Below are 25226 nucleotides of genomic sequence, written 5' to 3'. Positions count from 1 at the left end.
CCCACTATGTTAGTAAAGCTGTAAGATAACATTATTCACCAAAAGACAGATGTTGGTGCATGAACAATGCCACTTACCGCTAGACCCAGTCCAGCGGTAAGTGGAAGACAGTCAACAGCAGATGACGCCCGAGCCCCCCCCCCGCCACAAATGTATAAGCTTAGGTAAGAGAACCTTTTGAACTGCCAGTCCCCTGAGGGGTTCAGCAGAGTCATCAATGTGAAGGCTCCATCCACCTGTCCCCCAGCGGGGCATCCAGTCCTGGATGAGTGTATATGACTAATGCAATTAAACCGAGGACTATCCTACTTTGGGAAGGACGGTGGGCGAGACCACTTCCCAGTAGTCCCAGTAGTCCCATTCCCTCCATCAGTAGGACGACCTCAGACCTAAGTGGATGAGTGTGGAATAATGTAGTTGTGAGGGAAGGCACCGGGTTCAGCACAGCCAGGTTCTTGCCTGTTTATAGCAGATAAGTTGTATTAGTAGTATAATACTGTATTGTTAATTTTAGGAGAGATACTCAGCGTCTATAAACGAACTAACTACAACAACAAACATCGTATAAACTTTATACTGGGTCATCTTAAACCCCTCCCTAATCAAAATGTTTGAATGAAATGTTTAATGAAATGTTTAAAAGTGTGAAATGATTAATCAGCTGACAAAAAATGTTATTTTTCATCACACTGTAACAGATGTAAGAGACTTTTTAGTGTCTTCAGCATTTATTACATTAAATTAAAAACACAGTAGCTAATAAAATGTAACAAGCATAAGCCTGCAGGAAGCTGTAAACACATCATTGATACAAAGTAATTCAACAGCTTCTCCAGTGTGATGCCTCCTGATCCTAAAGAAGGCCAGTACCAGTACCATTTATACACAAAGTGCATTTAAAAGTTATAAAATACAATGCCGACATCATAACATTGCTCATCCCTTTACATTCATTTTGAAAGGAATCTGCGAGGTAGAAACAACGAAGCAGAAAACAGGAAGGTGAGTGAGAACATAAACGGTAAGTGATGGTTTGCTCTTGTTCAGCTGAAGGTAAAGCCCATTCAGACACATTATGCATAATATTAGATACTTTTTGGAGTCTCTGATGAAACCATTTTGGACAAGTGTCTAATATAAGCAGCAGTGTTTAAAGCGACCCTCTGTAATACATCTGTTTTTCTGCCAGTGATGAGCTGTGGTCAAAACGCAGCCACTGAACATCACCACACTCAAACACATCAAACTCTGCTTCTCTTTTAGTGATGTTTGAATCTAAAACCAATTTAGTACCAACACAATGATTTCCTTCTTCTGATCTTAAAGCCAAAAGTCTCTTGATAAAAAGGGAAAAATAAACCTTTGATGATGTCAGTTGAAAACAGGTTCACAGCTTTTCCACACTGCCGTTCTCGTTATCAGTTACCTCTGTTACTACCAGTGGTCCTGACCTAAGAAACACAGCAAATGCCATTCATAAGTTAGTGTAACTTGGTTTGGTTATTTGAAAATACGTTTCTACACAGAACAAGGATCATGGTCAAACTGAACCAGTCCTCCTCTCCTTTTTTTTCTAGTGGCACATTGAACATCCAGTTCCAACGTCTGTCAACAACTGAATAAAATCTTCAGATTCGCAGTTTATTTTAAGGTTTAAAAATGTTCTTCATGACGGCTGTTTAAAACACACACTCATCTGAGTGCGCTTGTCAGGTGTTGGCAGTCACATGCGGTGCGAGGCTGAGGTCGTCCGGAGCTCACTGTCACGATGCTTCAGTAGAGGATTCAGGTCGGTCTCCAGCTCTCTCTGCTTCTGCAACAAACCCTGAAAATATAAACTGTCCTGTTTATGGAGAGAGAGACCAGAAAACACTGAAAGTGATGCTAAAATACGCTGCCCAGCTGCATTGTGGGATACGTCAGCTTTAGGGTGAGTGCTGGTTAGAGTTGTGGTGCAGCCATACATTTATTGCGTTACCTGCCGTAGCTGAGCCAGGCCTCTCAGGATCTCTTGCTGTCGGTGGGTGTGTGTGTTACGGAGCAGCTCTGGTTGAAGGAGGGGGTCTCGTTGAGAGGAGGGAAGAGGGGATGCTGAGCACTGTGGAGGATCTTCTGACAGAGAGAACGTTTATTTATAAATGGGCATGAAACCACTTCACAGTAGCAGCTGACTGTACCTTTGGTTCTGGAGTGTAATTGTAATGCTGAGCCAGTCGGTTGCATGTGTGCGTGCGGTCTAACCTGGCTGTGTGTCCTGTTGGGGGGTGTTGGCTGGCTCCAGTGGGTCCAAGTTGAAGACTTCATCAGTTCGAACGTAGGGAATGAAGTCCAGGACCGAAGGAGAAGGACTGCAGGACTGCTGACTCCGCATTCTGTGACTGACGGCAGGGACGGGGGGAGAGCGACCCCTGACGTAATAAATATGTAAGACACACCACTAATTAGGGCCTATTAAAATGATTCTTGGCTGCTTTGACCTACATGAAGAGCAATTTTATACAAATCAGGCCCTACATATGTCTTTAGTAAAAGCTTACAAGCTTCATGAAGTTGGTTGCTTGCATATTTGGACTGAGCACCGCTCACCTTTCAGTGCCATTTGCTGCAGAGATGCTCTGTCCTCTGGAAACACACTCCCCCTGAAAAACCAGTCCATCCGTCTTTAACACGACTAAGCAGCGCAAACAGTTGGTGAGACGGTTCAGAGCTTAGGGATTGTCCTACCTCACGGTCAGGACTGGTTCTGGTCTCTGGGTCCTGACTCTGTGGAGGAGGCTCCGTCCTGGCCAGACAGGCCCTCTCCTGCAGGGCAACGAGCTCAGCCTGCCTCTTCAGTCGACTCTCCTGTCTGTTCCTCTGCAGAGCTGCAGGGTAACGCTCCGACGCTGGAACGAACCGACGGCTGGGTCTGGAGAGGTGGAGACGGAAACACCTTTTTTTACACGCAAACAACATCTGGACATGATCATAACAGACAGTCATCAGTGCAGGTGTGAAGGTGGCAAGTGTAGAGAGTAAAGCAGAGAGAGACAGGATTTCTACACTGGCATTTGGGAAGAGTTTAGATTAGATATGACCTGATGTGTAAATACAAACGAGAGCTCTACGACTCTTTGGAGATACAGCATCTGTTGTTACATTTGAAATGTAGCTGTAGATACAACTCTCATCTGATTCATCTCTCACCTTTGCATGTTCCACTCTGGCCTCCTCCTGTCTCTCCTGCTTCTGTCTGTCCTGGCAAACGCCTCATACAGGGTCTCCTCCTCCTTGGAGACAGATATTCTCCTTGCCTGTTTTTGTTGCTCGGTTCTTGCTGGTTGAAGGAGCTACGGACTGAGAAGAAGGTGCCTGGTGCTTTGCAGTGACAGGAAGAGTTTGAGGACTTTCTGCTGCGAGCAGGAGGGAGGGAGCTGCCTCTATACAAAGAGGAGAACGGTTTCATGCAGTTTAAGTCAGTCAAAAACATACTACCAACTCCCGCAGCAGGAGTAGTAATGCTAATGTATGTATGAGATAGTTTAGGTACCTGTCTGTACAGCCATGTCTCTGTACGGGCAGACTGAATTACTGACATCCTTTTTCAAACCATTGCCATCATGTCTTGTATCTGCTGAGCACACACACATACTTTGATATGACATTAGCATAGATGAATTAATCATGAATGATGCACTGACTTACTCAGAGTTAACAGAACCAGCTCTGTGCTGCACATACTGCATTAGGCTCTACTCACCACTGGCTTCTGGTTTCTCCTGCAGTCGTTCATTGTTGTGGCTCTTTTGCGTCTGCTCACGTTGATGGTTTGCTTTCTCCTGCTAGCAAATGCATGCAGTCAATCACCAAGACAACAGAAAAAATCTGTCAAATGTATTTTGCACATGTTTAATAATTTATAATTTAATTGTTTGTAAGTTGCAGCCTGACCTTATGCCTCTCCTTCACTGAGGCGAGCTCGTACTGTCTCCGCAGCGTGTCCCTCTCCTGTGCTACCCTCCTCTCCTCCTCTTCCTCCTCCTTTCTTCTACTTGCCTCCTCCTGAGCCTTCTGCCGCTTTCTTTCCTCCACCTGGGCCTCAATTGCTCGCTGATGGATCATACGGTAAAACAGGAAAAGAAGAAGAAGGCGTTGCTCAAAGTGTTGAAAGTGTTGCTCAACCAGATCCTCATCCTCCTTGTACCTGCTGTTCCAGCTGTTTAAGTCGCCTCCTCTCTCTTTCCTCTATCTGGGCGGGGTCCAGCAGGGCAGTCATAGATTCTCAGATAGCTAGCCAAGATATAAAGAGAGCAGTTCTTCTATAGATGTGGGATTTCATGAAGAGACAAATGAAACAGTCGCTTCCAGGCTCTTGGTCTGCTCATTTTAAGTGGACCGTGATATAGGTATTCATAGAAGTGAGAGGTTAAAAAGCCACATGATTAGTGACTGCACTGCCCCTGATTAATTATGAACCACATATGGAAGTGGTCCAGATCTAAAACATTTAAGTGTTTTTCCCTAGACTTCTGTGAAAGACAATCTGATGTAAGCCATTCGGAAGAAAAATGATGAGATTAAAGCCTCTTTAGCTGTAATATGAACACAGCTAACACTTGTGCCTGCTCCACCCCCCCTCCTACCTGGCTCTGGTCTGGTATCCACTGGTTGTGTCTACACTGGCTGCACCAACACTCTCTGCTCCACAACTACTCATGGCCTCCCAGACCAAGGACAGGCTGGAAGATGGCTCCCACTCTCCCCGCTCAGAGCCATTGGATGGGGCATTAGTGGGAGCTGATGGACCCTCTGACTGGACATGAGGCCTCCTCTGCAGCGAGTCAAAGTGATTGGCCCAGAGCTCGTGGTCCTCTGTCTGCAGAAACACCAACGGAGGCAAAAAGAGAACAGCTTTGTCCTGCATGTGTTTTACTCATTTACTACTACACTGCTATAGTAATGAAGTTGCCTCCGTAGATGTCAGGTTCCCCGCTATACTGACAGGTATCTGATCTCATCTCTACCGCGGCGGGTCATGTTTCTACCGGCTCTGAACAGCACCTGGCTCTGTAGCAGTTTGTCTCGTTTTCTGCGTTCACTCATCTCCTCCCTCTGTCGGTCCAGCTCCTCCAGCCAGCGTCTCCTCTGCTCCTCACGCTTCTCTCGCTTCTCCGCACTTAGCAGCTCCTCCATCGGTGTGACCTCCTACAGACAACACAGATCACACATGAATTTCTTACCTTATGCAAACTTCTGTATCTTCTGTATCTTATTTACTGGTGAAGAATCAAATTAAAACGGGGGAAAGATGTTGAGATTCCATTCCACAAAACTAACAAGTTTATAAACTTTACCCCAAGTTTGAGGCTGGATTTGATGGCTGCTGGCAGCTCTTTTTGACTGATGGAGGTTCGAACCGATAACACACTTTCTCTGTCTTCTGCCACCTGAAAAACAAAAAAGTTATATAAAATTTAAATAGTTTTACCATTATATTAATCTACTGGATTTTCTCCCAGTGATAAACACAACAAAAGGGTGATGACATGTGAGCCTTACCTGGAGCGTGCCGGGAGAAGGACGCTGCTGTTTTAATGCCACTTGCTCATCTAACAAACATATTCATGCAAAAATAAAATGCAGTGTCAGTAAAAGCTTTTCCAAATCATTGTTGTTATTTATAATTGTATTATATGATAACAGGTTGTAACCAACCATTTGGAGTAAATTCTTACACTTTATAAAAATGGCAATTTGTAAGAAAGTCTACAAAGACATCTGGCATGATTTTAGTCATTGTTAGAGTTAAGTTAACAGCTGTCTGTGTTCACATCAAGCAAACAGAGCAACTTCTGTTTCCATATGACGAATAAGTCCAGCTTTTCCCTCTGATTATGGTCTTCACCAGCTACTGTATACAGTTCCCATGTATGTAACAGCTCCCAAAAGGCTGTAAAATGTGGGAGCGAAGTGTGTTTGGGTTCATCATAAGTACCATAAGTCTGAAATGCTCCTGTTTTAAAGTGCTTGTGTTTGCAAACCTAGTTCTTTCCTCCACTGAGCCTTCTTAGCATCGATGGTTGCTCTGCTGTCCGGCTGTTGCTCCTCCAGCCAGCTAAACAAACACCCAGAGAACCTGCACAACAGCAGCAACATTCTGCTTTTAACCACCATTTTGACAATACAGATTTAGACACTAAGACATTGTCGTCTAGCACTGACCTACACTAGGACTGCTGACATTACCAGTTGAAGAGGTACAATAATTTGAAATGTAATCCTCTGAACAGACCCAGACCAATCCCAGAATGTCTTGTGGTTTGTGTTGGTTTAGAAGTCATTAAATGACACTTATTATTAATATTAACGTTGCTAACAGTCAAATATCAGTGATTTTATTTTGCTAGTTGTAAACTACTAAATGAAATTCTTGTTTTTAACCAAACATGTTTAAACATGTAAACATCCTTATATAGGACTGAGAACACACATATCTTAGAAAAGGATCCTTTGAGGAAAACTCACCTGTCTTTTTCCACTGAAACTTTTGATGCATCACTTTCTCCTCTATCTCTTTGCTTTATATTTTCTCCACCTCCACTGTCTTCCTGGTTCTTCTCTCCTCCTTGCCCATTCATTGAAGAGAGAAATTTTGAGTCCGTTTGATTTCCTATCAGAAAACACATTATAGCACATAATATGAACAAAAACAAATCCTGCAGTGTCATAAAGAAACATGTAATAAATGTTCTATGTGCTCTTGGGCTTGTCAGGCTGCCAGCAGCACTGATAATACATTTGGTATACCTACCTTCATTCCTTTGCTCCTCAGGCATGTGATGGCCATTGCTGGAAGTCTGAAAAGTGTTGAGGATCTGTTGCAGCTGCTCACTGGTCAGACACACCATACTTTCCTTTGATTGTGTGTTCCTACTGGCCAGCGTGTCCCTTCCACTGCTGTGTTTCACAATTTTCTGAGGCTGTGCTGTTTTCCAGTTGGATCTCATGGTGTCATCATTAGTAATGTGTTTATGTCTCTCTGGCTTCACCTTCAGCCCACCAACACACAAAGGAAAATCAGATAAATCTGTACTCAGAGGAAAAGGACAAAGAAAAAAAAGAGACAAAACAGAGTATGACACTCACTTTGGCTGCAGCTCTGATGCTGCCTCCTTTGTGATTCTCGTGTGCCTTGGACAAATTCAGGGTGGCATTCCTCCCTCCAGGTGTTGTAATGTTGGAGGTGAAAGACCTGGCTACTCCTTCACCCTTACTCTTGCCCTCTCTGTGCCTCCCTGCCTGTTGATGGGCTGGACACTCTTGCTCCTCTACAAAGGAGAGTTGTTTGGAACTGGGGATGGTAGCTGCTTTAGGCCTCAGGGACACCTGCTGGAATGATGTCACATCAAGTTAGATGACCCAAAACTAAAAACCATGATGTCAGGATAGTTTTTTTCCTGCTAACAATGATGCCAAATTATCATTATTCCAACATGTCAAAGCTTGAGCTTTACCTTTTTTGAATTTTTATCCACACCTGAAATAGAAAAAAAAAGACATTAATCATTCAATCAATTTAGCAACAGTTGTTTACCCTAAATTGAATGTTTGATTTAAAATGAAAGCCCTCACCATAACTGAGCAAAATCAATTTAGGTTTTCCATTTTCAAGTTCAAACAGCAGGCCGTCTCTGTTTACAAAAACATTGGAGATAAACAAAAACACAATCACATTAATGTTGTAAACTAATTAAAACAGCAGTTACATTGTCTACAGATGTAAAATGTTTTCAAATGTCTTTTTTTAATATATCTTACGGTATTTGTTTCATGCTACAGAGACAAATAGGTACTTAACTGCGCAGACAGATCTGAGAAGTAGTGTGGCATCACAAGCTTCACTGTATTTATTCCTCCAACAGCAGCAATACTTATCAATTTACGGTCTGTTTCTCATCATCAACAAACGATGTCAAATAAACAAACATTCTTGCAGGAAATATTCGTGGCTAATGGTATTCATGGATGTTGTTTCGCTTTCTTTCCTTATGTATTAATTGAACTATACCAAGCAACAACAATGTGGCTTACTGACAACAACGTCGCCGCATCACGACTTCAGCCCGTTAACGTGTAGATGACATGTTTATAATAACGCAATATAAACCTTGCATGAATACAAACTTGTGTTTGTTGAATCTGCAGTCTGGCTACAAACGAGGTACGATATCTCACTGCGACACATTCTGCAATAATATGATAGCCTAGCTAGCTAATGTTAATTTGCTGAAAGAAAATGACTCACCCGAGATTCATTCCGATAAAAAATCGTTTCCCAAGATTGACGTGCGTTAACTGGAAACCTTATAAAATCAAATGAACACGAATAATATACAAATTGCAATTTTAGAAGAAGGGCTTTCTGTCCAGATTATAAAATACACGCCAGTTCCTGGATGTCATGTTGTGTACGTTGGTTACTGACAACGACCAAGAACGGCTTTGATGATTGGTTGACTCTTTAGGCAACCTGCCAATCAGAATCTTCCTTTGAACGTGTACGTTAGCAGATGGTGCGTTTACATTCACTGGGAATTTATTTAAAACTATGGAACCAAACACTTTGGTAACATTTATGTTACATATAATAAAATACTTATACTTATTTATAATAGTGCGACCCCATATTATTTACTGCCACTATCGCTAACATCAGTACGGCCAATTACACAAATGTATTATTTTACAGTTGTATAATTACACAATTTACACACATTGAGCAAAAGACGGACTCAGACCACATCTAATTCCTTGGTTGTCTTGTACAAACAGCGAATAAAGCTGATTCGGATTCTTATCAGTCTTTTCAAAGAGTCTGGAGGCAGCATTTGACATATATAGTATACATATTAAAAATACAAATAATATTACTTTAAAATGCTTCTTTCACGCGACATCCGGTCGATTGGAGTGAGGGGAGTGAGGAGCTGTATGACGGCGAACGTCGGTCGGACCGTGACCTGAAGGTGGCGCCAAATCATCGCAGTCATGCTAATGAAGCGTAAAACCCAAACAGGCTTCAGCTTCGCTGTTATGACGTTAGCATCCTGGATGTTTTTTTCCACCGTTATTGAGTTTGGATATAGGGGGAGCGACATCCATGAAGCTTTCCGGTCTCTGAAGCACATCCAGCGTGACCTCGGCAGAGGCAGCTCAATGTCTGCCCGGTGATCGCGAAGGTAAGCCGCTACCGTGACAGCTCGTTGCCTCTAAGCGGAGAGACTGCGTAACGTCCAACCGTGTTGTGTTAGCTAGTTAGCTAGCTACCGTTACCATGCAGGAATATGTTTACGGCAGACAGCGAAGGAGCCGGACTGTGTTTTTATTTTAGGGGCCGCGACACAGATTAGCGGGCGGTAAAATGAGTTTTAAAGCGAAACGTTCTTTTTTATTCTAAGGTTGGATAAATTGTGACTAGCACGCTGGCTAGTTAGCATGTTGTCAAGCTAAGGTCAAGAAGCTGGCCAGTCTGACAGCTAACGCTCACTAACATGGTACCCAGGAGTCTGTGAGCGTGATCTATGGCTTTAAGCCGCGATGACACTTTCTGAGCAGCTCTGGCTACGACACGTTAACTCTAGAATATGGACTTGTGTCGTTTTGATGAAGACGAAGAGGTTTGTACCTTAAAGTTTTATTGACTTAGATAGATCGAGCTGGATCACCAGGTGGAATGCACTGTCACTACTGCAGGACACGAGTGGAGGTTTGAGCTGTAGCTTCAGCTGCACTGGGTGTGATGATGACCATGCTGTGCATTTATTGACATCTTTCCAAACGTCCCACTTTAGCATCCTTTTCACTAGATATTACGGGAGCGGGACAGGTCTCTACTCATGTGTGCTGGGGGTTGAAAGGTTTTATCATGAACCTCATTCAGTTTAGCTTCTATTCAGGTTGTAGTGTTGTATCAATCATGTGGAGGTGTTGGAGCTTAAACCCATTTTCAACCCCTTTTTGTCTAGTCAGCTTTTATAAATGTTTACTGTCATAACTGATACTCAAGCAATAGTAGCAGGTATTTACTACTGGTATCATATTACTTGTTTCATTTTTAGTACAGGCATATGTGTATTTATTTATAATGAATGCAAAATGATATAGTAGTTCAAGTTGGTCTCATAGAGATGGATTTATGTCCCTCTGATTGAGACATATCCACACTTTGGGCCTGATGCACAATAGAGTGGAGGTGAGGCTGGTATAAATAGTACGGGTGAGGGAAGGGTGAAGATGTCTCTGCACGGTTGTGTGTTGTGCTTTTTGTTGATATTACGTGGCATGTTCTGTACAGAGATTTGGTTTCTTGCTAATGCTAGTCTGGCAGGAGCAGCACTGTCCTCTCATGTTGCACTATAATGGACCAAAACTGGCAGAATGCATACATTCACCCACTGTAATTAGGTACAGATGAACAAACCATTCAGTTTATCTGGAATCCTCTGCCCTGTGTGTGCCACAGACTGAGTTCTATTATACAAACAACTGAAGGTGATATACAGTTGGGGGAAAAGTAATACCACTGTAGTGCCCTTGTTTTCTGCATACATTGGTCATGGAATGTGATCTGATCCGAAGCCACAGCTCTAAACATGTACAACATTGTTTCTGTATGTAGGACATTTTCTGGTGTCGTATGATTATGAAGGTGAACCTCAGTAAAGAGGTTATGTTTTGTTTGGAGAGCAGTGACTTCCTCTTTGGTGCCCTGCTGTTCCATTTCTGTTCAGAGTTTGGCACATGGTGGACACAGCAGCGATGTTAAGCAGCACCAGTGAATCCTTCAGGTCTGGAGTTGTTGTTCTACAGTTCTCTGTCACTGAGCGTTATGTATTGTGTTCTTGGCTTGCTGCTCCAGAGAGTAGCCTCATTACCAAATCATCTCCATTTATAGACAATATGGGATCGGACGAATACCTGAACACATGAGATTTTTCTACATCCATTTCCAGCTATGCGCAAATCTTCTGGTGTCATTTTTGTGATGTGTGACTCACATCAGCTAATGTTGCTTGTTTTTGTGTGGTTAAAACACAGTCAGGGTAGTTCTAACCACACTCCCAGTCTATCTGCTAATGCCTGATTCCAGCCCAGTATTTGGAGTCATCAGTAGTCTGGTGTTTCACTTCCTTTTTCCCCATCTCTTTGTGGATTTAATTAGTCTTTTCAATAAATGTTTTTAGAAAAAATACAAGACTTTGTAGATTTATACTAAATGTGCAAAATTGAGATTAGCCAAAGCTAAAAGGTTGATTTATGGGAATTATAGTTTCGGTGCTCGCCACATTGTTTCACACAAGAACCCATCAGGCCTGGCAGCGCATCACCAGAAAACATCCTCAGCAACTGATGATGTCTATGAATCACACGCAAAAAACGTCATTGCACGCGAACAATACGCAACAAATGACTAAACATGACTGCTTTCATTTACATAATGTTGATGTGTCCCCAGTGTTACTGTGCCTTGTAATTGGGGGATGTTGTATAAACACTGACATCATTTCTACAACGTATAAAACCAAAGGATGTGTATTTTAACCACATCTTGGCCACTAAGAACAGGACACATATCGATTCAGTTAAAAGGTGATGAATTTGGAAACAGTAAAAAGATAAAAATTTATGTTTTGAGTATTCGACGGCCATCTTCAGAACGGCAGTAAGCGTTAAACATATTGAATTTGTAAAGTACTTAAGAACCAGACATGGACCGCTTTGATAAAGTAGTAAAATATTAATGTGTGAACACACTGCAAATGGTTAAGAGGGAATGTTAACATCTTATGTAAAGTCTGAGTCACTGAACAGTAAAGGTGTGGTTCAGTCTCATACCCACCTTCTATTATTTCTGCTTGATGAGTAAGGATTTAAGAATAATTAACACAGTGCCGACTACAGGAGGCCGTTACAGAGAGGATCATCAAAATAACCTCATGGAAGCAGTGACTTCTATGTTCTTCTATGTAACAAGTCAGATCTGTGTGGAACCTCATACAGTTCTAAATTTCTGCATTTCGAGCTGTGCTATTGAGTGTCAGCATCAAAAGCCATGGTTTTGTCTGATGACAGGAATCAGAACTACACAAATACACAACAAATACATTTATTACACCATCTTTACTTGTTAGTTTATTATTATTGTGTAAATATTATTTGGCATCATTGTTGACTCTGACTTGCCAATGAGCAAGTATCATCTTTTCATGCAGCGTTATAATGTGAAGAAATTAGAGTTGCAATGTGAAATAATCATTTACAGAGACAACATAAAATTAACAGCTGCTGTACTATTTTCTCTATAATGTTAATTATTCAGTGGAGTGATTTAATAGTTACTTTGGCTGAAATGAGCAAGTTCCTGTGTATTTTATTTGCTAAACTCCATGTGTAACAGCACTAATGCCGGCCTCTCCACAGGGAGCGTACGTACATGTTCTGTTCTCCTTGCTACTGCTGATCCAGACATTTTTCCTATTATTCTGGAATGTAAACCAACCTTGGTCCGGCTGCTGTTGCTGTGAAACCACTACTGTACTGTCTCCAAACTGCCCATTAGAAGTAGATGTGTGACAAGCTCCTCTTCACTCCCTGGGGCATAATTGAACTCTCAGTCTTGACAGTTGTGCCATTTCCGGGCAGCTGACCAACACCTGGATGGTTTCCACTCAAAACATGGGACACTTCTTACATTCCACAGCAAAGACTATGGAAAGTATTTCATGCGCGTTGGGGTGAATTTGGCACGTGTTGCCAGTCTTGGTTGTCGTGATGAGTCCACAGTCTTCATTTTGTGGTGAGGAGGGAGATGGAGACACGTGTGGTCTTGGTGGTTGTTTTGACTGATCTGGACTCCTGTCTGACCCGTGTGAGAGTGCGTGCGTGTGTGTTCGTTCTGTCAGGGGACATAGACGAGCAGCTGTGAGTGTTATGTTTTCCCAGTCATGGTTTTGTGATTTCTTGTGCAGACAGATGTGTTTGGGGTTTGTCCCCTGTGAAGATGTGCGACACTGAGAAGAAGCTTTTTATTTTTAAATATTAAACTCAGACGGCAATGTATTAAATAAAAAGTCTCTTTTTCATCTGAAAATTCCTTTTCCTTTACTGCCTTCTGTGCTTTTTCCTTCCTCCTCATTGTGTTACTTCTCTCCTTGATGTTGTGATATTCTGTATCGTCTGCTGTACAACCTGGACCAACCATGATACTTGTGTTATACATGTGTGACTCCCATGAAAACGTCAGCGGTTGCTACTTTCGGCCTGTTTTGCATCTTTTTTCCTGGTTATGCAACAATTCACTAATGTAACTACAGCAAAACGCATGCAGAAGCTGCTGAGTCGGGCCTTTGTAATGAGAGTTGATGATCGTGATGTGTTGCCTCCAGCCTTTGTATATTGAATTTGAGGGTTTTGGTAGAATGCTGACTAACAGCACCAGATTAGGATTTTAAAAGCAATCCTGCTAGAAGCACAAGGAGGCAGGTTGGAACCTGATGGTGTTTGGGCTTTTGTATGTGGAGTTTGGTTTCCTGCAGTTTCTCTAATTTGTCTGTAGCTGTACATGGGAATGGGAGTGTCTCTGGACGCCTTAATTAGCATTGTGTCTTGTGTGATTTGATTTTCTTGTCATGTAAATGATTAGATTCAATCAGAAGAATTGGGAATTAGTTGGATGTAATCCAATGATAAAGGTAAATAGGTACTGTAGATGTTTTTGTAATCATTGTTGTTGCAATTACTTTTGCTGATGGACTCCTGCAGGCAGGATGGCGGACACTGTCTCACAAATACATGCAGCCTGAGTGAATGCGGAGTATTAAACACAGATGCAGCCCCAGCAAATATGCACCGCCACTCTTAGATATTCCTGTAAGTGCTTAATTGGCTCTGTCTGTGACTTAATGAAGGAAAACAAGATTCCGTCACACTCGCACTCACACTCACTGGAAGTTGTAAATAGCAGCCTAATCAGTCTGTCAGTGCTGTGAAGCTGCAGTGAGCCCACAGCTTTGTCCCAGTGATGGCTGATGATGTAAGATATGCTCAGTCAGATCCTCTAAGCTGATTGGGTGCTTGCTCAGGTCGTTCAGCACCATTGGCAGCAACTAGCGCAGCGATTAGCTTGGGTTTGTTTGTGTCTTTGTTTTTACCGTCGACGTCCTGCACTGCCTTCTCCAGTTTCAGTCAGACGGCCCTCAAAGCTCACACTGAGTAAAAGCATTAATCACAGGGCGATGTTCACTCCTGCTGCTCATGTCACTGTGTTTATGACCAACCTGGACAGACGGTTGTTGAATTTGACCACAGATATGTTCAGAATGTAGTGATTAACAAAGTGTGTGTGTGTGTGTGTGTGTGTGTGTGTGTGTGTGTGTGTGTGTGTGTGTGTGTGTGTGTGTGTGTGTGTGTGTGTGTGTGTGTGTGTGTGTGTGTGTGTGTGTGTGTGTGTGTGTGTGTGTGTGTGTGTGTGTGTGTGTGTGTGAGAGATCATGCATCATCAGAGTTATTTTACTGATCTTAGAACAGGGCAGATGTGGCTGATTTTTGCTAAATTTAGAATCCATTGCTCATGGGAACCAGTGTTCTGTGTGTGTGTGTTTGTACGTGTGCACGTGTGCGTGCGAACGTGCTGCCTCTGCATCTGGGGCTCACGCTTGGTCGAGCGCAGGTCGTGACTTGAGCTTGTCTGCTGTGAGCCGCCGTGTTGTGACCCTGTGATGTGGGTCCGTGTGACGAGTGTGTAGTTGCAGGCATTTCTTACCTTGATGACAGGATGAGGGCTTGAGGTTTTCAAGGTTTTCCGTAAGCATGAAACTGGAAGTTCCTCATTTTAGCAGCTGACTTTTTATCGCTCCTCTGACATGTTTACAAGTCAAACAGAAAAATGTCAGAAAACATGTAATTGAGAACGAGAGCTGACATTTACCGAACAGCGAGTGTCGACTTTGGTGACAAGCGTCACAATAAGACCTTTAAACTATTTGGAGCCTAGTATTAGTTGTGTTGTCAGTTCTAAGTGCAGTGCTGGTCTCCTGCGTCTTTCGTTCTGTTCTCCCTCCTCGACCCGCTCTGTTCTCATACGTTACCTGGCCACCGCTCCTCCCTCGTCTCCTGATGCCTCCCACCCATCTGCAATGACCCACTACTTAAGCCCCAGCACTCAGTCCGTGGAGCCCCAGACCACACGTCCTGCAGCCGTGTCACCTGTTTTCAGGATGCTCTGCTTCAGCCTGTTGCCCGTACTGTAAGTTTGCGTGATTCATTTCTTCTTTCTGCTGTTTCTGTCCTGTTTCCTGTTTTAGGTTCTTCTGCTTTCTCTCCTTCGCTTTGGTTTGACATTCGGTTTTTCCACACATTAAAGTTAGACAGCTGCAGCCAGTGCATGAGGAGCGGCTGCTTGTGCTGGTAGGACGGGCAGGTCTGTGGAGGCTGCTCGGTGTTTTCTTGGACACACATCAGGATATCGTCAGAGGAGCCGTGCGTCATCGCAGCCCTGACACTGACCAGACGAAGCCTTCAGAAACACACCAGCAGGCTGTGGTGTCTTTTAATGGCTCCTCCTCTCTCTTCCAATCACAATTATCATCTACCTCATTTATTTTCTCTAGTTTTCCATCGTTTTCCTCGTCCTGATGTGTGTTCTCAGGCCTTCAGGCAGATGAAGATGATGATGATGAGTCATTTAGGGGCAGGTTTGAGAATGCTGGTGGGAGGAGGAATGGGAAGGAGGTGGTGGTAGGAGGGATGAATTCTCTGAAGCTCAACCAGTTTTTTTCCTTTTTTGGGGGGGTGCAGTTTTATCAAGCGGACCATTATCTCTTATGCACACGAAATAATATTATTAACATCAAATAAATATTTACATGAACCTCAAAATCAATTCATACAATTTCATTTGTGCATTGTTTTTATCTGTTTGATGTGGTGACACTGGATGTTACTCAGCAACAGAAAAGCTTTGATTTTTTTTGTCTTCTGTTTAAATGTGGTTATTAGAAAATGAATATTAAAACATAGTATTCTTCTAGGGATCAGTCGAGGTCTTGATTTTCACTGAATGAGGGATGAGCATGTTTATGAGCAGCACCGTGTATTTTTAGGAGGCTGGAAAGCACAAGTTTCAAATAATTTCCTCAATGGGTTTATCATTGCTGCTCCGTGCGCTACGCTAAGCTGCTGTATGTGAGAGAAGGAGAGAAACAGTCTGGTAGAAGCCGACGAGCTCCAACAGTTGATGTCAACTGTGGCGACGTGCCCAGAAAACCATGTGTGGTTTATTTTTATAAGGCAACCCGAACCTTCCTGGTTCACAGACGCTTTAATTACAAATGTTGTTTCCTACATAATGAGCACATACTGTAAGATAATGTGTCACATTTCATTCTGCCGTGGCTGTTTTTCAGTGCATAGCTGTAAATCTTCATTCTGTATGTTAACATGTCTGGGTACAGAGTAAAGCCGGCTCTTCTTCTTCCTCTCTTTACAGGAAGTGCTGACCTGCTCTGTCGGACGCCCTGCTCCTCCTGCCGTCCCCCCGTCTCTCTCTCCCCCGGCCTCCGTTCTGACCCGGCCTCCATACTGCCAGCGGTGGATTGGAGCACTCTGATAGGAGGCCTAGCGAGGTGGTTTTTCGGTCTGGCGCCGCCTCCCCCAGCGGCCGGCGTGCGCTCCCAGCAGCCTGTGGTGCCCTGTACCCCCCCCTCCCCGTCACTGCACACCAGAGCCCATGCCCAGGGTAAGACTCAGATCTGCCTGCAGCCACAGCTTTTCCCCTGTATTGGTACATTCAGTAAAATTAACGTTTGTTTAAATTCCACTTATTTCCAGTGGAATAAAAAGGTCAACATAGTGTGGCCACAAGCCTAAGGCCCCTTTAATACTCTACACGAGCTCCACAGGCACAGTAGCTCCTCATAGTAGGAGCTGCTGTGTGCAGGACACACTGGGGTCCGGAGGCCTGGTCGCCGTCCTGTTAAATATTTCCCTTCTGTGCAGGAGGAGGCGCAGTGCGTCCGCCAGGAGCCATGTGCCTCCCTCACACCAACAACATGGACAGCAAGCTGCAGGGGACGGGGCCGGGGGGAGGGGGGTCACTGCGACCACGCGGAGGGGGTGTTCCACTGGAGCCCTTCATTCACCAGGTTGGATTTTCAACGCTAAGATGATGAATTGTGTTAGTTGTGTCACGTCTGTGGCACTTGAGTTGCTGCATTGTGTGGGTTTCTTCCTTTTGATGCGTGTCTGTGTTGATAGGTGGGGGGTCACACCAGTATGATGCGGTACGATGACCACACAGTGTGTAAGCCTCTGATCAGCAGAGAGCAGCGCTTCTATGAGTCCTTGCCTCCAGAGATGAAGGAGTTCACTCCTGAGTATAAAGGTCAGTTTCAGCCCTGTTTTTGGATTTGTTGTTCAAGTTCCTGTCACTGCTCCTTTTATGTCTTTGTGTTTGTGTGAATCAGTTATTTACTGCTTTTTGCTAATGCAAGAGCCAACAGCTTATATGAGAATATATGTTGTGTTCATGACTAATGAATAGCTTTGGGATCATTTGTTCAGTTCGTGATTTTGCCCCAGGCCGACACACCTGGCGACATGTTGGGAGACCTCCCATAAGCAGGACGTAATAAGAACATGATGTCAAAGGACAGTGTGACACCGCAGAGACGCGGTGAACATGGTGGAACAAGCAATGAGAACTGGGTCTGTGCAGAGTGTCAGCTTGTTGTTTTACTGTGCCACTGTTGTTCGTACAATGTGGTTTTCATTAGGGAGGAAACAGCAGGAGGACACAGTCACTGTAGCACGTAGCTGTTGAACAGCTAAGAAGCCACGTACTGTACGTATGAAAGCGAGCAAAATGTTGTGACATTCGTCTGTTTCATAAACGTGACTGATGATCACTGCACCGCATCTGGTGAATGTGTCTCATCGGCTCAAAGTCAGCTCCATGAGATAAAGAGCATATTTTAAAAATGCCTTAAACTGGTACAGTTTATTCATTCGTGAAGTGATGAACACCTATTTCCATATAAACTGGGTTGGAACGAGAGCAAATCCTATGATCTTATGTTTCTCAATTAAAATGACATGTGCAGGTTTTCTCAAGCCTTAATGTTGGTGTTGTCTTTGCTACTGTCATTAAGCCCAATTATTACCACAACCACAGCAGAAGATTACAGTTGAGTTTATACTGGAAAAATCCACCTTATTTAACAGATCCACACAAGAATTACACTCAGGCATAATGTGGAAGCAGCCCACAGGCACAAGAGCCAAGCAGAACTCAAGGATAAAGCCTCACTCCATTCACTGGCCTGTGTCACTCGGGTTTTAACACCCCCATGCGGCTGCTCCTAATTCAGAGAATGCTGTAAAACATTTTACTCTTCCACTCAGAAGTCGTGGAGGAGAAGCCGACAGACGAGAAGGAAAGTAGTACAGAGGTTTATTGCAGGTGGAGTAGCTGCTGTGCTTCTCTTCAGACACTGGAGCTGTCTCCATGTGACTCCATAAACACACACACCTCTCCAGTATGTTTGACATTTTAGCAAATGATGCAAGAGTGAATTTCTGAAAATGGAGATTTGTCACACATGCAACTTATCGCAATGACTGTCTTTGATGTTGTATTTCTATGTTACACCAGTGAGTCAGTAAACAAGAACATTAGGCTGAAATACTCACAGATGGAATGTAGTGACTGTTACTTTGAAAGTACGTAACTCCACTGAGTGCTGATTCTTATTAGTAAATAATTACATGAATTCCCTTTTAGTTCGGGTGTGAAAGGGTCTCTACTCTCAGCCTCTTTATGCTGCCTTCACTGCAGACTGTCTGTCTTCCTACCTGTTTGCCCTGCTGGTATTGTGGGTTCCAGTGCCATGACAACACTTCATGGGGAGTCTATATTTAGCCCTGGATCTCTGCCCACTACCTTTGTCCTGCTGATTAAATAACAGCACACAGACAGACAAATAGCTGCCCAGGGGTCGACTTTCTGAATCTGTCAAGGTTGTTTCATCCCCTTCGACATTCTAAAATTAAATTTCTCCTTGTTGTTGTTGGTGTGGAGGTGGTGAAGAAGTTCAGCCTTCTCTACACTCACTGTGTTTTATGGGGCACTTGTCGTATCTGTGTGGATTCTTATATACAGTTGATTTGCTACTAGTGAACATACCAACAGCAAAATTAAATTTGGACGAAAAGCAAATGTTCAGCATTTCAAATAACAGTGATGAGACAGTGCTGAGCTCGTCAAATTATGTTTAACATAACAAACACAGGACAGAGTGGGGTTTGTTGCTTTTGTCTCCTCTCTCTGTCGTTTTGATTCATCTGCTGTCACTAAACGTCCTGTCTCTGTCTCATTGTGTCCTCTCAGGTGTGGTGCTGGTTTGTTTCGAGGGCGACTCTGACGGCTACATCAACCTGGTGGCCTACCCCTATGTGGAGAGCAGCATGGAGGGAGGGACAGCGGAGCACGAGGACCGTGAGCCACCAGAGAGGGAGCAGCCGAGGAGGAAACACTCCCGACGCAGCCTCCATCGCTCCTCCTCTGACCACAAGGACGAGCGTCCCGACAGGAGGGAGGCGCACGATACGGACAACTCCGACAGGTAAGTGAAGCAATCAAACCAGTCATTATTCAGTCATTAAAACTAACTACTAAACTAACTACTCTGATAGACCCAAACATCGTATCTACTCATGTGGTTGAAATACTTTGCTTTCCAGTGTTGCAGAGCTCAAGAGTCCGAGGCTCGACACGAAGATTCACTCGGACGTTCCCTTCCAGATGTTGGACTGGAACAGTGGTGTGACATTGGAGAAAATCAGCCATAACCCCTGGAGCCTCCGCTGCCACAAACAACAGCTCAGCCGCATGAGATCCGAGTCCAAGGACCGCAGACTCTTCAGTATCCTCCAATCGGTAGCTGCTACTGGCACTCGACAACAATTTAAAAAGAGACCATATTATTCTTTTTACTTTTTATCAGTATGGATCAGTCTTCCAGTACAGTGCTGTGTTTGACTGCACAATAAGACGCTGTGAACATTAGTCAGACTGTGAGCCTGGGTCTGAGGTTATCAGGTTAAAGGTTGCGTTTTGATCTTCAGCTTCAAAGGGATCTGACTCCAGTCTCCTGGAAAACACAGCTGTTATATAATCCACACACCTCAACATTGAACAAGGGCTACTGTCAGTTCTGATTCTGTACAGACACGGTGCAAATGATTAAAGTCATGAGAGGTCAGCGATCATCATTGATGACACAGTATTCTTCTTTTAGAGCTTCAAAGGGACTGGGGTGCTGCCAGCTGTTAAACAGACAGTAGATAAAAAAAGTCGCATGTTTGTCTGTAGAAAAGTATAGTAATAACATCACAAAGGGGAAAATGAAATCACCTGTGAAACTACATGCTTAATTCAGTTCACCTCCAAAAAAAGAAATGAAAATAATAGATTGGCTACAGGTCAGAGCTTCTTAACAGTGTTTTAACCAGAGTTCCTGTTGTTGGAGAACGTGGTTCACCACTTCTCGTATCCCCTGCATCCTGGACCTGAAGATGGGCACCAGGCAGCACGGGGATGACGCCTCCGAGGAGAAGGCAGCAAGACAGATGAAGAAATGTGAGCAGAGCACTTCAGCGACGCTGGGAGTCAGAGTGTGCGGCATGCAGGTGAAAGGATGGTCCACTGAACCTGTTTCTGAACCCTACAGCTGTGTTTCTTCAGGCCACTAGATCAGCAGTCAGTGACCTTATTCTGATCAGTTATTTAGGAGTGGTTTGATCTAAATCCATAGGTCTTGTCATGTTTAGGCTCAAAATAAAGGCAGACTTATACTGTAAGTGTTTGGCTCATTTGGGGGAATGAGCTTTTTCTAACCATATTTGCACGTCTCTGCAGGTGTATCAGCTCAACACTGGTCACTACCTGTGCAGGAACAAGTACTATGGCCGCGGGCTGTCAATCGAAGGCTTCCGCCAAGCCCTCTACCAGTACATGCACAACGGGAAGGGCCTGAGGCAGGACCTCTTTGAGCCAATCCTGAATAAGCTTCACAGTCTGAAGGCGGTGCTAGACAGGCAGGCGTCCTACCGCTTCTACTCCTCTTCACTGCTCATCATCTACGAGGGAAAGGTGAGAAACCTGCCTCACATGTCTTTGGATTGGATCTACTGTATAATGAATTATCCTCAGGTCTAGTCTGAGTTGGTCCGCCTGTTCTTCAATGTCCCACTCATCAAGTCCTGTTTTTTTAAATGAACAATTTACAGTAGGTTTTTCATGTTTCCTGAAAGCAACAGAAATCTGACACTGGAGGAGATTTTTTTCTCATGCCTTCAGCTGTTCATTGATTTGTTCTGTATCTGAATGTGTCCTGTAGGAACCTGACGGCCCATCAGTCCTCGGCTCTGGCCAGCATGCAGCCTGGCAGCTGAAGACTCCCGTGGCCCCTGCGGAGCCTCGCTGCGGCCCTGCTCCTCTGGCCCCTGATGCTTCCTGTGCAACAGGCATCGGCCACAACCCAGACCTAGGATCAGTTTCCTCTCAGGGATCTGGACTGATGGTTCCTCCCACCCTCTCTCCTCCTCCTCCCGCACAGGCCCCAGCCTCCAAATCAGACTGCTTCTCCTTCCTCCCCCCTCCCCCCTCACCTCACCCACGTGCAGACTCATCCACATCCTCACCTCCCCACTTCTCACCTCCCCCCACACCTCAGCAGCCGGTGGACGTCCGTATGATTGACTTTGCTCACTCTACCTACAAGGGTTTCCGTGGCGATACAGCTGTTCACGACGGCCCAGACCGGGGTTACGTGTTCGGCCTGGAGAACCTGATCCATATCCTTGAGAGCCTGCGAGACGACAACCTGCCATAGCTCTGAACGCACACAGAACATGTTTAAAGTTAGTTCAGGTTGTACAGTCAATACGGACTTGGCTGTAAATATGGAACAGGGTTCTCCAGGATATCACCATGGCAACATGGGCATCCTACAGTTGAGTAGTTACTATAGCAACAGCCGTGAGGTGGGACAATGGAGCTGAAATGGTTGCAACTTCCATCTGATATGGAGACGCTCCGTGTGTGAGGCTCTGCACAGCGTACACACAGCTTGTTCTCTATACATGTGAGGACCTACTAACAGTAACCATTGGAATTCCACCCCTTACCCTTTAGTCCCCTTCAGATCACTGTACGTCTTAAGTCTCATTTGGATAAGATTGGAATAACAAGGGAAGAATATTTACTCTAAGTCATGGTCAAGATTTTAGATTTTTTATCAGCCATAGACATTCTGCAGGACCTGCCTGTAGCTCTTGCAGCAACAGCCCATTTGGTCCGCTTTCCCTGGTCTTGCTTTCCAGTCACACAAGCTTATCTCAAGTTCAGACTTAGCTTGGTTAATGTTAATATTAGGTAAGCGCAGTAAAAACTATTCCTTACATGGTGTAAATGCTGAAAGGCACCAGTTTGTCATCACTTCTGAGGTCCAAGACTCATATTGGTCCTCACAAAGATAGATGGCCGAAAATGCACACACACATTCTGGGAGAAGTTTTCTCTGGATTTGTTGGACAGCATCATGGGACAATGTTTGCCCTCTGAATGACCAATCAGCTGAAGGCCAGGGGCCGCGCCTCCAAAGTTCACCCTGACTCACCTCGACTGCTCCTCACTCCTCCTTCAAACCAAACCTGGACAGGTAAACACAGCCAATCATCTGCTAAAGCAATAGACGCTGAGGACTGACAGCAGCCTTTCCCTCTGTCAGTGAGGAGGGCAGCGCCGCCCACTGCAATCAAGAGATTTGTGCAAACTTGCATTATAAGTAGGTTCTAAGAAAATATAGATCCTTTTTAAAATGTTAACTGTCTGTTTCGAGGCGTTGTTCAGAAATGTCTCTAGTCAGTGTTCTGTAAAATCATCACCTGGGTTATTGTGTAATATCAAAAGTATAAGTGTCAGTTTGCCAACTCCGATCTGGTGATATTCTGTGTTGAAAGCATCTCAACAAATCCACTGAAAAGATCAAAAGCAAGAATGAATTGATTCTATCAGTCTAAAAGACTAGCGTAGAGGCTGATACATCTGTTTAGTCTGTGCCACAAGTCTCTGTAGTCTGTTAACAAGCTCCAGCATTATATAAACACACACACACAGCGTCCCACCAGATGCAGGGTCGTCCAGTTTACTCAGCCTTCCTCCGGTTTACTGAGCATCTTCTGAGGGAAAAAAAATAATAGCTATTACAAAAACTTAAACGTTAAATGAACTCATATGTGCAGGCATTCACTGCTGTAACGTGACCTTGAAATGTGGGATGTGTGTTTGTTTGTGTTTAACAGGTGTTTATTATTTTAATGTCATGCAGTAAGGTGTCAGTGGAGGTGCTGAATGACATATTGTAGAACCGTTTAGGGACAATCAGAAACTAGGACTCACTCAGGCGTGTCTGCAGATTTTCACCTGGTAGCAGCTCTGGAGCCAGTAGTCATGAGGTCGTAGATGTTAAAATGTACATTTTTATAAATATTTTATTCGTATATCAAAGTTGATGAGAAGCTCCAGAACGGCTACCAAGCAGTGGTAACAATGATGAGCACATTGTTGGTTCTGAGCTTTTCATTGGATTTGTTGACTGTATAACTAACAGTATACTGTACCAGCCTTATTGTTTAAAGTGGGGCTGGGGGATATGGTTAATCACAATATGTATGAATAATATATATGTATGTCACATATCAGAAACATATGTGCTTCAAACGGCAAACATTGCAAATGTGTGCGAACTCCCAAAAAAACTATGATTCATGCTCCCTGCAGCAAACTAGTTACTAATATTTTGCACCAGTCATTAATTTGCAGCAGAATCTGGAATTTGACAGATGCTTCTTTAGTTACTGCCTCAAATGTGGCCACACAAGACACAAAGCATTATCTCGTCAGTATAGTTTGCCACACGTCTCCATTGATCTGATTACGCAGAGGTCCAGGTGATGCAGCACCATCCCCTGCTGGACACAACAGAAACTCAGACATCGAGCTGGAATAGAGAGAACATATATGAATATTTTATTTTTGGTTTATTGAGGTGATAATTTATTTTTTTATTGCACCTTTGCCCGCGTGTGTGGGTAAATGTTATGTCTTTTACACGTCTCTCCTCCAAATGTATAACTTGTATAAAAGAAGTTAACAGCATCAACGAGTGTGAAACAGTATTATTAGAGCTAAGTCCAGTCGCGTCAACGCGGTTCCAGTCCAACGCTGAACCCAGGTGGAGCTGAGTGAAGGAAACCTCCACAGCTTCAGACCTGAACCCCTGCCTGCGCTGGAGCCGGCGCTTTGCTGGGAAGCGCTCCTGCACGTGTGTGTTTGTGTGAGTTAGAGCTGACGCCATCTTTATCTTTCTTTTTTTTTTTTGTTGTTGTTTGTTTCCACTTCACATTTAAGGACTTGGTAAAGAACTGCATGCACATCACCGTCCTCCTGTTTGAGCCTGTTCTCAGCACAGTGTCAAGCATTGTTGTCACAGATTCCAAAGCAGTGATGGTCCACGTGTCCTCAGATTGTGATATTTATTTGTGGATATTAGCCTAAAGATTGTTCAGAGTTATTTAGCATAATTTCTTCGTCTGACCTCATCCTGACTGTTTGTAAGAACAGTGGAAGGAAATGAGATTAAATCTTGCCAGAAGCTTTCGGGTTTGTGTTGTAATTAATGTGTGACGCATTCGCTCAATCTGGTTGAACGGGTAGAAAAACATAATCGTACTCTCCAGGGATTTTTTATGAAACTGTTCATATGCAATGCAGTAGTTCAATAAAAGTGTAAGTACTTGGATGAAGGCCCTGAACGACGTTAACCGGACTCAGGACTAGTTCAGTCTTCCCAAGTCTCTCAAATTATATTTCTGTAAATTTTTAAATGTTCATGCTCTGTTTAATTCATGTAAGAACAGCTCAAACAAAATCCATATTTCTATTAATTTCTATTCTATATAATTAAATGTTACTATTAAGGAACAGCTCCATTAATACTGTAGTGGCAGTAATTCTTAGATTTTAGCATCGTTTTGCTTTGCAGGCTAAAGTGTCTATATATTTTAGACATGAGTGGCTTCCTCTAGTTTTGACTAAACAAAGGAGGCCTGTGGCCTGAACGCATCAC

The 25226-nt window shown here is 43.8% G+C and overlaps 2 protein-coding genes across 2 annotated transcripts; one reads left to right on the top strand and one right to left on the bottom strand.

The window, feature by feature from the left end:
• Positions 1-709: 709 nt before the first annotated feature.
• Positions 710-8486, bottom strand: ccdc66 (coiled-coil domain containing 66). Its single transcript, XM_029151513.3, is given in 23 exon segments — positions 710-1825; positions 1979-2112; positions 2242-2408; positions 2587-2639; positions 2725-2908; positions 3187-3254; positions 3256-3419; positions 3530-3610; positions 3740-3818; positions 3931-4089; positions 4184-4258; positions 4260-4269; positions 4623-4855; positions 5041-5184; positions 5334-5426; positions 5539-5588; positions 6021-6115; positions 6505-6649; positions 6791-7028; positions 7126-7368; positions 7494-7516; positions 7612-7670; positions 8285-8486. Coding segments are annotated over 23 exon segments (2610 nt in total). The 5' UTR covers positions 8296-8486; the 3' UTR covers positions 710-1723.
• Positions 8487-9262: 776 nt separating this feature from the next.
• ip6k1 (inositol hexakisphosphate kinase 1) lies at positions 9263-24757 on the top strand. The gene is given in 10 exon segments (XM_055509185.1): positions 9263-15283; positions 16526-16774; positions 17035-17180; positions 17293-17419; positions 19424-19658; positions 19777-19958; positions 20548-20588; positions 20590-20724; positions 20954-21187; positions 21435-24757. Coding segments are annotated over 8 exon segments (1566 nt in total). The 5' UTR covers positions 9263-15283; positions 16526-16774; positions 17035-17063; the 3' UTR covers positions 21930-24757.
• Positions 24758-25226: the final 469 nt, after the last annotated feature.

This window comes from Betta splendens, chromosome 5 (assembly GCF_900634795.4).
Source record: "Betta splendens chromosome 5, fBetSpl5.4, whole genome shotgun sequence".
Lineage (NCBI taxonomy): Eukaryota > Metazoa > Chordata > Actinopteri > Anabantiformes > Osphronemidae > Betta > Betta splendens.
The sequence above is the reverse complement of the archived record's forward strand: the minus strand, read 5'-3'. Positions and strand labels throughout refer to the sequence as shown.